Source organism: Juglans regia, chromosome 4, assembly GCF_001411555.2.
Source record: "Juglans regia cultivar Chandler chromosome 4, Walnut 2.0, whole genome shotgun sequence".
Classification (NCBI taxonomy): Eukaryota; Viridiplantae; Streptophyta; class Magnoliopsida; order Fagales; family Juglandaceae; genus Juglans; species Juglans regia.
In genome coordinates, this window is record NC_049904.1 from 21,065,700 (window position 1) to 21,079,880 (window position 14,181).

The 14,181-nt window shown below is 34.9% G+C and overlaps 1 protein-coding gene across 1 annotated transcript; it reads right to left on the minus strand.

The window, feature by feature from the left end:
- Positions 1-927: 927 nt before the first annotated feature.
- LOC109001442 (receptor kinase-like protein Xa21) lies at positions 928-4,244 on the minus strand. The gene is made up of 4 exons (XM_035689223.1): positions 4,184-4,244; positions 3,965-4,036; positions 1,637-3,643; positions 928-1,280 (listed from the first exon to the last, which is right to left on the minus strand). The coding sequence occupies exons 1-4, from the start codon at positions 4,242-4,244 to the stop codon at positions 928-930; spliced, it is 2,493 nt and encodes an 830-aa protein (XP_035545116.1).
- Positions 4,245-14,181: the final 9,937 nt, after the last annotated feature.

Here is a 14,181-nt window from a genome sequence, read left to right on the forward strand (position 1 = left end):
TGGGCCTCCAAGGCGTTGGGCTGACGATTTGGGCCAACTAAGGGCTTCCAATATTTTTTTTAAAGGGTTGGGCCCCTTGTACAGGGCCTCACAACATATATACACCGAACCCCAACCCCCTAAAATGGCCAATTCAGGATTAGATATTGACTTATAATTAATTGGCTAATTAACTTGTACTTGTTCTTATTCATTTGGCATAAAAAAACTTGTACTTGTTCTTTCTTGAATAAGTTTTCTTCCACAAAAATGATATTAGAGTGTTAAACCTGGTCTCGGGGTGAGTTTCTTTTTGGTGCATCAACACCAATAAGGTATGGGTTGAGACAGATATTCCCAAAAATTTTAAAATTGTGTATCTTCAATTTGAGAGTGTGTTTGAAATTTTTTGATGGCATGTGAAACTTCTTTGGCAGTTGTAGTGTTTTGACCTTAAACTGCAACTCTTTTTGCCCAGGTTGACAAAAATTAACACTTGATAATTGACACTTTATAAAGAGCAAATGTTGGCACGATTGGGAGGAATTAAATTGAACAAATCCACTCGAGGTGTTGATTTTGTTACAATGAAAGCCAGTAGTGCATATTTTTCTCTTTATGCTAGTATGCCCTTTTTTGTTGCTGAGAAGAAGTAAGTACTCAATTTTATTATTTAACTTTTATCTTTTATAAAGAGGTTACAATATTTATCCAAGTATGCCACAGGAGTAGAAACATTAAGGATTTTGCTAGCCTTCATTACTTTGAATTTAATTTCAATACCCATTAGATGCTAATGATAATCAACTACAAGAATCATCGACCACAACATTTTACGTAAACTTCTAACTTTTACCTGTATGTAGCATGGCAAAGTAATTATTAGGAGTGTCCCAATTGACATTAATCATGAAATCAAGAGATGCAAACAAACTTCACTTTCTCACATTAGCCTCCACCAATATCTTTCAGAAACTTGGATTTGATCTTGTCGAGTGCAGTTGAAACATCTTCTATACCAATTCTCTGTTGAGGTGAATCTGCACAACAATGCAAAGCCAATGCCATAGTGGATGATAAGCAATTCTCTATTGCAGCATAATCATTTTCGTTTTTTAACAAATTGGTATCAACAACTTCAAGTACCGAACGGGCTAATGAATCTTGTACTAAACACTTCAAGCTCATTTCTCCTGTAAACATATCATCTGTGGGCTTTTTTCTTATGAAAGTTTCTAATATCAAAATGCCAAAGCTATACACATCGCCACTTGTAGAAACGATTCCTTCAGATCCGTACTCTGCATACATTAAAATTTCTCATGAGAATTTCTTATATGAAAAATGCTATTTGTACTTGAGAAAAACTTATAAAACACTTACTTCTCCACATGTTAGTTATTGATACACAAATTATGAAATTTAAAATTTAAAATTTAAATTTGAAAACAAAACTAACAAAATGAGTCTCGTAAGTAAAAGTGTAAAAAAAATTGTAAATATATGTGGCGCTACTCATCTTATATTGTATTAAAATGGAAAAAGAAAAATACTAAACAATAGTCATGGTCAACATTCAGTTACCAATTAAAGAGAACAATTATATGTGCTTATGTGATAGTACTAGAATGATAAACATGGAAGTACTTCACCTCACCTGGTGCTATATAGCCAATTGTAGCGAGAGTCATTGTTTTAGCAAGAGAAGCTCCATCACTGAGGAGTTTGGACATGCCAAAATCAACAACATGTCCGACCATATCTTCATCTAATAGCACATTGCTTGGCTTTAAATCAGAATGAACAATAGGTATTGAGTAACCAACATGAAGGTATTCTAGTGCTTTTGCCACATCAATCATTATATTTAGTCTCTGTAAAATATTCAAACAGTGGTTGTCAGAATACAACCACATCTCTAGGCTCCCATTAGGCAAGTACTCCAGTACAATAGCTTTGAAGTCAATGTCACTACAAGCACTAATTATTTTGACAAGATTTCGGTGACGAATATTGCTTAATACCTCGCATTCTATGTTAAAACTTTTGAATGCCCCTTCTACGCGCAACTTTAGAACTTTTATTGCAACAATCTTACCATCCAAGAGTAGTCCTTTGTAAACTGATCCAAAAGTACCTTCTCCAAGTAAGTTGTTTGCATTAAACCCTTCTGTCGCTCGTAGGACTTCTTGATGTGAAATTCTTCTCCATATGGCTAAAGGCGATGTGTCCTCCTCAGCAAGGAATTTGGAGTTATGTTGCTGGCATTTTTTCAAAACAAATACAAGATACAATATTACAAGTATGGTTAACCCCATTATTGGTATAAGATATTTTAGTATACCACCGGCTCTTCTGGCATGTTTTGGTCTAGGAGCACCACTTTGACATGGGGGGACTTGCAGTCGAGCCACACCACAAAGTGCATTGTTTGACATAAATGATGCAGCTGAGAAGTGTACAAATGGTCCTCTTGTAGGAATTTCTCCACTTAGTTTATTGAAGGAGACATTTAGGTATTTGAGGTATAAGAGTGCTTCTAAGGACATGGGAATCTCTCCAGATAAGTTGTTATTAGAGAGATCTAAGAGCTCCAAGCTTACCAATTTACCAAAAGTTGTAGGAATTGAGCCTTCTAGTTGATTGGATGCCAATGAGAGATAAACAAGACTGTTGAGCCCACCAATGGTCATTGGGATCTCACCGGATAAGCAGTTTCTTGACAAATTCAATGTTCTCAGGACCTTCATATTTCCAATCTCCGTTGAAATGGGGCCACTTAAAGAATTTGATGATACGTCTACCTCCAAAAGATCTATAAGGCTCCACAAACTCAATGGAAATGTAGATGTTAATTGATTGAAGCCCAAGTAGACACCTTTAAGGGAAGTCAGATTATTTATGCAAGTTGGGATATCTCCAGATAGCTCATTCTCAAATAAACTCAATTCAGCCAAGCTCCCCAAATGACAGACACTAGGTGGGATGTGACCTTTTAATCTATTACTTCCAAGGCCTAAAAATTGGAGCATATGCAACTTTCCTATTGCAATCGGAATAGGTCCTATCAAATCATTTTTGGATAGTTCCAAAAAAGCCAGTCTACTTAGATTGCCAATCTCAATGGGAATGTTTCCTTTAATATTGCAATCATATAGCAAAAAATCTTGAAGAAAGATTGAGAGGTTTCCAATAGAACTCGGGAGGATCCCATCAAGTTGATTTGTTCCTAAAGCTAAAGTTCTAAGATATATGCAGTTTGACAAATCAGCGAAAAAGCTCTCGAGTTCTAGATATTCAACGGTCAAATTATTTTTTTCTAGATTGAGTGTCTGGAGCAACCTTAAGTTACCAAGTGTTTTTGGAATTAATCCTGAGAATGAGTTCTGACTCAAGCCTAGCAAAATGAGCTGTGAAGCATTGGAGATAGAATTAGGGATAGTTCCACTCAATTCATTTCCCCCAAGAGTTAGTGTATGAAGATTTGGAAGGAAGATACCAACATTTGATGGAAGATGCCCTGTGAGGTTATTTAAAACCATTCCCATAGTCTGTAATGTTGAAATGTTGAAGATTTCAAATGGGACTGAGCCAGCAAAACCGTTGTTTCCAATATTAATAAATTGTAGGTTCTGTAGATAACCGATTTCACTTGGTATTGCACCTGTCACAATATAAATAATTAGATGTACATCTAATAAAAAAAAATAAACGGAAAAAACTAATTATAGTGAGTGACACATGATGCATGTAAGTTAACTGTAAAGAAAACAACCAAGACTTCAAGCACCATGGAGGTGATTCATTCATTGATTATGTTGGCAAAACTTATTGGTTAAGCCATCTTTGAATTGGTTGAGTTTCTTTTTTTTTTCTTTTTTTTTTTTAATCTTTAATCAAACCAGATGCAATCATAGAGCATGTATACTGAATTAATGCATGGTGTTATCCATTTAATTGACTTGAACCAGACTAACTAGCATACCTTGAAATTTGTTGTAGGAAATGCTTAACACTCTAAGCATCGTGAAATTCCCAATTTCCGAGGATAGACTTCCTGTGAAATTATTAACATACAAATATAAAGTTTGGAGCCATTTGCACTTGAACAAAGAAGATGGGATAGTACCTGCATGTGAAATAATTAGTATTTAGAAACAAAAAATATAATTATTCATTAAAACAAGACTAAGCGCATGCATACCATCGAAGTTGTTGTCGGAAAAGTCTAAATCTAAAAGCATGGTTAAGTTCCCAACTTCCATGGGTACTCTTCCTTTGAAATTATTAGTTCCTAACTTCAAACTCTGCAGATGTTTGCACTTGAATAGAGTGGATGGGATAGAACCTGTGAAAAAGTTACCATTTACTATTTAGAAGTAAATATTGGCGGTTTGCTAGCTAATTAACGCTAGCTAGTGAAGAGTATATCGGAAAATCAAGACTATCCAAATTTTCACACAAAATACAATAAAAAATTTAACTTTTTCAAATCTCAATTTAACCTTTTCAAATCCTAAAGCAATACAAATATTATAATAATCTTTTATTCAATTTTCAACTTTCATCTAAAATCATCCCATCTCATCTCATCTCACTATCCAAACAATCATTAAATATACCTTTTGTAAGCATTGTTAAGTTTTCCATTTCCAGAAATTCACCATAGAAATGCAGGTTATTAGAGAGAGAGAGAGAGAGAGATTAGCAAGTTGGTAGCTAGACATCTTGAATATATATAGAAGGAGGTACGGAGCACGAAAGCTGGTAATATTCATGTATTATTCTGTGCAGTGAATTATGTGTTACATAGAGAAAGCTCAAAGCGTTTTAGCTGGTACTCGTTGAGCATAGAATCATGTATATAGACAAATGATAAATGAAAGGTTTCCAATGTGCGAATGATACGTGCAAGGCCCATATAAAAAAGAAAACGATTTGCATAGTTTTAGGGCATGCATGCAAATCCTACATAATCTAAGGGTATTTTTCAATTTTAAATTTAAAACTTTTTGATCTAATCATTACAACTTTTTCAAACTTCCAAACAAAATATTATAAAAAATTGTAGATTTTTCAATTTTTAAAACAAAAATAATATATATTAGAAAATAATCAAACAATTTTAAATTTTACAACATTTTTTTTCAACTCTTATTCTTCCTTTTCCCAAAATCCAATAGAATGCATTAACTCAAATTATTTCACTATTATTCTCATAATTTTCACGTTATCTCATCTCATTACTCAAAGATGTCCTAATAAAAAAAGGTGGGACACACTTGGACCCATACGAAAATTTTATTTTCTCATAACTCAGCGTACTTTTTTTAAATAGACTTCACAAGGCGTGCTGCACGCTAGTACTATATCTAGTATTACTCTAAAAAATAGTTTAAGAATGTGACTGATGAGAATTTGAATTTTTTTTGGCATCCACTGCAATTTCCATTCCTTTTACTAAACGTACATGCTTAAATAATCTTGTACTTTCCACCATCATGTCGTGGTCAAATTATTTTGTGCTTCAAATGAAAGGAACGGACCTAATAATTAAAACAACAATAACAATACCTTGAAAGTTGTTATTACCGAGGCTTAACTTTGTAAGCATGCTTAAGTTCCCTATTTCTTGGGGTACTAATCCATGGAAATTATTTTTCCACAAATCTAGAATCTGTAGCTGTTTGCACTTGAACAGAGATGATGCGATGGTCCCTGTGAAAAAATTACCATTTAGAAAAAGTTATCGGGGTTTGCGAACCAACTTAAGATATTAATCTATATATATATTATATAATCGAGCAAGCAGGACTAAATATACCTGCAAAGTTGTTTTGACTAAGGTTTAACTCTGTAAGCATGGTTAAGTTCTCCATTTCTGGGAGTTCACCTGATATATAGATTTTTAGGAGCGAAGAAAAAATATTGTAAAGTTGGGAAGCTGATTAAACAAATTGCAGCGTAGACATGCATGTTGAAGAAAACATGAAAAGGAAATTCCTTGAAGATCAAAACCGGTTTGATATGCTAGCTAAGTAGAGATGGTGGAATAGTACCTAAGAAGTTGTTACCAAACAGCGCCAAATATTGAAGTTTGGTTAGCAACCCTATCCATGATGGCATTTCTCCATTGAATTCATTGTATCCCAAGTTTAAAAACCGCAACCGATGAAGACGAGACAACTCGTTGGGAATTGAACCGTGAAAGCTATTGTTTCTGATCAATAGGCTAACAAGAAACGAGAGGTTTCCAATGTGTGGAGGAATGGTACCATCAAGATCCATGTAAGAAAGGTTCAAGGCTATGACTCGGAGATGTCTAGAGCCACATGTGATACCAACCCAATTGCAAACAGAAGTACTGGTTGACCAGTTATTTGCCAAAACATCGTGAGGATCATAAGAAATAGAAGACTTTAATGCCAGAAGAGCAGATTGATCGGTTGTAATGTTGGGAATGGCAGCATTGGCTAAGGTAGTACTTGTGTAAGACTGTACCAAAATGAGAGTAAGAAAATGGGGTACTACGAGGAAACAAATTTTGTCTGCCATGAGTGTACGTTGATTGGAGAAGTAGGATTTGTATTGGACTCAAAGGAAGAACTAGTGGTTTTATTAATGTTTAAAGAGATGGCAGCAATAGGAATCTATGAAGAGCTCGAGAAAAGTGGGGGGTGTCCGTGTGAATGGTTTGGGCGCTGAAGTCATCATATTTGTTTTGCTTGAAAACAATATGCCGCCCAAAACAAAATAAAAGTATACGGTAAGGAATAATACGAGTAAAATACGACTCCATGTTCACTCAAATTACATTATTTTAGGGCGTGTCATTGTCCCGTGTAAGATTGTGCTTGTGCGAGTGCCCTTTGAAATTAATCATGCATGCATGCATATCCTTATTTTGTCTTATACTCGTTATTCAATGACGAATGTCGCTCTCTCGCATGCTGTTGCCGTCTATAGGGTACTGTCTTAATTTTTATATATTTTTCGACCTTTGTTTTCTATTTAGCCATGCTAATTAAAAGGTATGGTATAGAGAAGGAGTCTACATTTTTCGCATTAATTCAAAAACAACGACATGAAATAATATTTTTTTTTATATAGATCAGTACTCGACAAATTAATAAGGAGACATAAATTATATAATTAGTTGAGTTGTAATCGTACATCACAATTCACTGCAAATTTCTTTGACCCCTAATAATATTAAATGTGTAGTGCAGCAAGATGCTAATTATCTAATAATTATTCTGATCTACTCGATCTCATCCAGGCCAAATAAACAACGGAAAAATAATATTCATCGTGACAGGAAATGGTTGCGGATCAGTGTTTTTCATGACAACGAGGTTCATGTTGTACTACTCCTGGCCGGCTGTCTCCAAAGTCTCCTCCCTCTTTATTTTACTGCAAATCATGGATAGTACACATTTATTCTAAAACATGAAGTAGACTAAATTGATAAAATAATCTCTTCTCGTCGGCAGTCCAATATCCTAACATTTAGGATAGTGAGTTGCGATCTAGTTTGCATACCAATTTACGTAATAATGTTATTGTCTTCATATTTTAAATTCAAATTAACACTGTTTTCAATAAAATCTACTTTCTGACTAATCATATTGAATGAATGCGAGTATTAATTATAGTGCACAAAATCGCTTACAATAAGATTTTTCCAATCATATATAAGCTTATTTTCCTCTTTGTATGAATGTAAATATTAATTATTATTCATATTGTGTCTGGTACGTACAATATACCAAGTGAAATTGAAAATGCAAAAACTAGTGCATTTTGATATTGGATTAAACTATTTTTCTGGACCAAATCCGTTCGATCGAGGTCTTCAATATCTCAACAATACAAGTTGTTCTAATGACATCAAATAATCTTTCTAGCCACCTTCCATCAAATATGGGCCTTTTGCTTCCAAATCCTTAAAAACCTAAGTCTCGGCCGAAATAAACTAAGTGGAACGTACGATTCCCAACTCTATTCTTAATGCTTCACAGGTCACCATGCAAGAATTGTGTCAAAACTCATTCCCAGGCTCAATACCAAAAACAATTGGGAATTTAGGCTCCTCGAGGTGATCATGAACGTCCTCGCATATAATAATTTGGTCTTTCAATTTCCCGAACATAGGAGCCTTTTATCTTCTTTGTCGGACTGCAGATATCTCAGATATTTAGGTTTGTCCAAAAATCACCTGAATGGAATCCTTTCAAATTCTATTGGGAACCTCTCAATCTCTCTTCAAAATTGTCAACTACATGATCGCAATATTAAGGGCAACATTCCGAAAGAGATTGGCAATTCAAGTAGCTCGATCGATTTGAGCTTATACCGTAATGACCTGGGAGGACCTGTTCCAACTACAATTGGAAGATTGCACATGCTCCAGGGTTTGGTTCTTTATAGCAATAGACTGAAAGGTTTCAGAGATGTAGCACTGGGAAACTGGAAGTAGAGAACAAAAACAGCTTTGGGCATGTGGAAAAGAGCATAGAAAAAGGCTAGAACCCTGCTGCAAATGTTTGGGGTAGTGTTAAGAGTATTAAAAAATATTTAAATAGTTTTAAAAATTTTTAATAAAAAATTTGGTAATTACCTTGAATCTATGTGCTGAATCTTTTTGGGATGTTTGGGATATGCAAACATTTTAATAAAAAATTACCTTGAATCTATGTGCTGTATCTTTTTGTTACCTTGAATTGATGAGTTGAGTTTTCGTACATGTCACAGGGTTGCTGTCCTATGTCTTTGCAGTTACATTATACTTCCACTATATGCCCTTGTTACTCAGGTAATATCACTAATTATATGGATTCTAAATTAATCTCTAGAATATATAGATAACATTAACAGCCATGTTAGGTGGAATGGAAATAAGATAACACTGGTTTTGGAAAAGACTTTCTTCCAATTCTCAAGCGGTTTATTTGATGCCACTCATGCTTTCAACTGCCAACCAACCGTCTTGGTAGTCAGAATTGAATTACTTGTAACAATGTTAGGGGAAGCTTAAAGTCAATTATTGTGACCTATATTCGGCAAATGAGTGCTGTTCAAGGTTATTATTCTCTTTTTTCCTTTTTCTTTTTCGAATGAGTATCTCTTTCATCTCACAACATTTTAAAAGCACATACACCTAACAAGAGAGCTTAATTCTAACACGAGACATGTTAAGGAGATTCTGGATTGCTTGTTTTATCATTAATTCTGTGTGGTGTGATTGAACTGGTGATGCTCTTAATGGGGGACTGCAGATGGGCTCACGCATGAAGAAATCAATTTTTGATGAACAAACATCAAAAGCCCTTAAGAAGTGGCACATGGATGTGAAAATGAAAAAGGTTGGGCGAGGAGGAAAGTCCCCCACTGTAACTCTAGGTGGGAGCCTTACCTTATCAATGGTGCGCGCCTCTGGACAATCATTGCACCGCTTCAAAACGACTGGTCACTCAACCCGCTCGTTTGTGTATGAGGACCATGAGAGCTCTGATTTTGAAACTGATCCTTTGTCTCCCACCTCATCCACTACCAACTTGATTATTGGAGTAGATCCTAATGTGCTACAATCTGAACTAGATGAACCCCACTATGGAGAGGAAACAAAAAACGAAGATGACTTCAATATTGGATGAACTATTGGATGTTACATATTAAAATATTTTTTAATTTCAATCAAGTTAAAAACTACGTTTGAGGAAAGGCGAACATTAATAGATAATGTAGAACATAATTCAAATTTTAAAAATATTGTCAATAGGCAAAAATACCCAATAGAATTTTAAGACAATTATAACTTTCAAACTTTCAAGGATACATGGTCATAATTTTTAAAAAATCAAATAATCGTCATTTCTACCTCATAAAATACGTTTTAAATAAATTCAAAATAAATATAATTTAATTGAAAGTACTTTAAACATATAGTTATCAAATAGTAAATACCTTGTTAATAATAGACCTTATTATGACTAAAGATATAAGTTATATTTTCTATCGATCGCAATCCCAAACATGCACTATATATAGCTAAAAAGCTTATAATTTGACACAATTATGCCTAGTGCACCATCAAAATTAATTAAATATGCATATAAAGCTTATTAACCTAATTAGTTGTATCGAAGGAAAAAACTATTGTTTTATATATTTTATATGTTGATGCGATTTTTTTCGGACCGATGAAGAGATTTTCCTATAAAATAAAAAAGCTTTCGTTGAAGTACTCCCTAACGTCTTGGAAGCTCATGAATATTCTAATATATAATTTTTCCCTTTTCGGGAAAAAAATTCAATAAAAAAGAAATATATATTTTTGAGAATGAATATGTTATATTTTAGTTTTGTAGTGATCCCTTTAGTTGGATGTTAGGCACATGCATGGCATGCAGACTTCGAAGACATTATTTAACGTACAATTTATTCGTTATAATGGTTAATATCTAGGAAAGTGACTTAGTGTCAACGCAATATTTATTGTGATACCTAGTATAATATAAAAGAAAAACTGAAAACACCTGTTTTCTTTTTAAAATTTTAATGGTATTGTTTTAGATGTAAAAAAGGACATAAAAATATATATATTATTTAGAAAAATATTATAGTCACTAATAGATTCTATAAAAATAAAATTACAAATTGATATAGGCCTATGATTTCATATGATAAATTAGATCTATTTTATAATAAAAATAATTTATAAAATAAAAATAATTTTAGAATTTATAAACTTACTTTTGCATGTTAGATCTTATATTGTTAAAACAATTTCTTTAGTTTTATGGCCCACGCTCCTCACGCAGGTCGGTGCAATTGAAGCAATGCTGCTTAAAGTTGTGGGCCATATATTAATTTTCAATCAATGATGTATGAAATGAGACTGAATATGCTATTGATCACTTGCCCCATTTAGATATAAAAATAGTTTTATCTCATTTTATTATTATAAGTTTTTAAAATTACTACACAAAATATAATAAATAATTTTACTTTTTCAAATTCCTAAACAATAATAATATTAAAAAATAATATTTTATTTAACTTTCAATTTTTATCTTAATTATCATATTTCAATTCACTATCTAAACTGCACCTTAAGAGATGATATTTGTTAGATTTATGAATTTTACATAATAAAAAATTAGCATTAGGTTGTGTATTTGCAATTGCCATCACTCCCTCATTCCTCGTGGAAGGGATCTCCTCTTCTAGAATATCTATTTTTTTAAAAGGAAATTTCTTCTTCTTTCAAATCACCAAGTCATAATAAATAAATAGGCATGGTGTATAGACCAATGGGCAAAGGACTGTAACTAGTCCTTGATATCACTGACAAGCAATCTTGCTTCTAACCAAGACTCCTCTTCCCTTTGAATTGCTTGGACAATCTGAAGTGAATCCCCTTTTAAAATGATCTTGGTGAGTCCTAGTTGTAGACCAAACTTGATAGCTTCAAAAGCTCCAGCAGCTTCTGCCAACAAAGGATCAGCGAACAAGGACATTGTTTTGTCTCATAAATGCAGAAACCAACCCATTCTCATTCCTTACTACGATACCTACTCTCACATTACAATTAATCTTGTCCACAGCTGCATTCCATTAGAGTTCAATACATACAATACTGCTTGATACACCTCTTTGCCAACAGTCTTCCAATGTTGCAGATAAAAAACAAGTGAGAATCCATCAAGGCCAGGTGAACTAAGGGGAGCCATCTGGAAAACAGCCTCCTCCACTTCTTGAGTGGTGTACTTCTTCAAGAGTTTTTTATTCATATCTTCAATCACACTAGCTTGTAGAGTCCTCAAACACTCATCAATACCTTCTGGATGAGAAGTAGAGAAGAGGTCCTGTAAATAATGCTGAAACTGGTCAACCGTAGCTTCTGTCGATGTGAACTCTTGGCCACTCTCATTTCTTATCTTGTTGATTGTGTTGGTCTTCCTACGTTGATTTGCACACTGGTGGAAGAACCTTGTGTTTTTGTCTCTTTCTCTCAACCATTTCTGCTTAGCCATTTCTTTCCATGTAATGTCCACCTCTTCAAGAAGCTTGTCGACCTCCATTTGTAAAGTCTTAATTTTAAGAGTTAGGTCACCCTTATTAGACTTTTGAAGATCAGAAATATGTTCCATTGTAGTGTTTATGAGTCTCTTAGATTGCCCAAAATTCACTCTACTCCAATCCTTTAATTTAGTTTTGCATCTGATCAGGCTTTCAGAAGTTCTCTACAACCTGTTAGGGTACAAAACTGTGTCTATGCCAAATTTACTCCAATTTGAAGCACTCCTCCCTTTCTACCCATTTAGATTCATATCTTAAAGGTCTCTCACCCCTAACAGCCCACTGTGAACCAGTGGCCATAGTGATCATGAGTGGTCTGTGATCAAAGGATTGGGCAACTTCTGTTCTCACTATAGTGTTGGGAAACATATCATGCCATACCGAGTTGCCTAGAGCTCTATAGTCTTTCTTTTGTGAACTGAGGCCCTTCATGATTATTGCACCAAGTGAATTTGTCTCCACTATAGCCTAAGTCACTCAAACTGCAGTCATTCATTCCAAGTCTAAACTCTTCCATTTGACTATATGGTCTGAAGGCAGCCCCATATTTCTCCTTCTAGTGTAGTATCTCATTAAAATCCACCATGCAAATCCATGCCATCCCTTCTGGTGGTTTGAGTGCCCTCAATAACTCCTAACTACCTAGCCTTTTACTAGTTACAGGATGACCATAAAAATCAGTAAGCATCCATTTCATACTCTCTCCCTTAATAGAAACGTTCAGGAAGATATGATAGTGAGAGTAGGAAACTAGAGTAACATTCAAATCACCATGCCATAGAAATGCAATTCCTCCCTTGAGTACTCGATTATCCACCAAAAACTATGCTTTAGACCTAAGCCTTTACTCACTCTTTCAACTTTGCTTCTATTACGTTTTGTCTCAATAAGAAATACTACCTTTGGGAGCTTGTCCTTCACTATATGGTGAAGCTCACGAACTGTTCAAGGGTTCTCAAGCTCCCGGCAGTTCCAACTTAGGCAATTCATGGTTGTTGGTGGTGCTGTCTAGCAGCCTCTACCAACTCTTGTTTTTGTGCTAAGTCACTCTTCATGGCCAGAATCTTCTGCTTCTTGAAAGAGCTCTCTTCCATTACTTTCTACTTCATGTATTGGGCCAGATCTAGTAACTGATGGCCAAAAAATTGATCCAATGATCTAGCTTGGCTAGCAATAGACCCAATTGAGGAGGTAAGGTTTCCATCTGTTGTACCATCCATCTTAGTCACCCTCATCATCTCCTTAATTGGCTCTCCCAGATTGACCTGCCTATCCTATTTAGAATCTTCCTTACAACATGCTGGTACCTCAGATATGGGCCTAATAGAGGAAAGAACTACATCATCACCCATTTCATTAGGGAACTTATCAAAACTCTGTTCTTTCTTTTCTAGACTCACCCATCACTTCCTGCATAGCAGGGGTATCTACGATTTTATTCAAAAATTGATCCCAAGAATCAGTTATCTCCTTTCCCTCCTTTGCTTGTTGACCCTGAAATTCTGCCTTAGCCTCATTGTTTTCCTTATTAGGCTCCCCACCAGAGTTTTGTTGTTACCAGCCCTATTGTGGTGGTTGATGAGAATCACCACCATACCTTCTAGTGAACTAACTACTATTCTTGACCTGATTCACACGTTACCATGGATCAAACTAGTACATATATCCCCTTAGCTTTGGAATCATCATGATTGGGACCTTTGCATTACCCCACATGTTCGATGACCCCACACTAAAAGTAGAACATAGGGCGTCTTTCGTACTTGAAAGGGATCCAAAGCTACTTCTGATCCATAGTTAAAAATCTCCCTCTGAATAATGGTTTGGTTATATCAATCTTCACCTTAAGATGTAAAACATTGCCCCATCCGAGACCATTCTCATCTATCTCCACTTCCAACATCTTTCTTGCACCCAAGCCTAGCTTAGCCCCCACCTTTTCAGTCATGTTGGCCAGAGGCATGTTGTACGATTGGATCCAAGAAGTTTCATAAGAGAACAGGACACCATAGGACATCTTTCAGTGGAGTTTTACCATCAAATTCTTTCAGACTTACCAAAATTTTGTCAAAGGACCACGACCTACCATTCAGCACTTTATTTTTGTCTCTGACATAT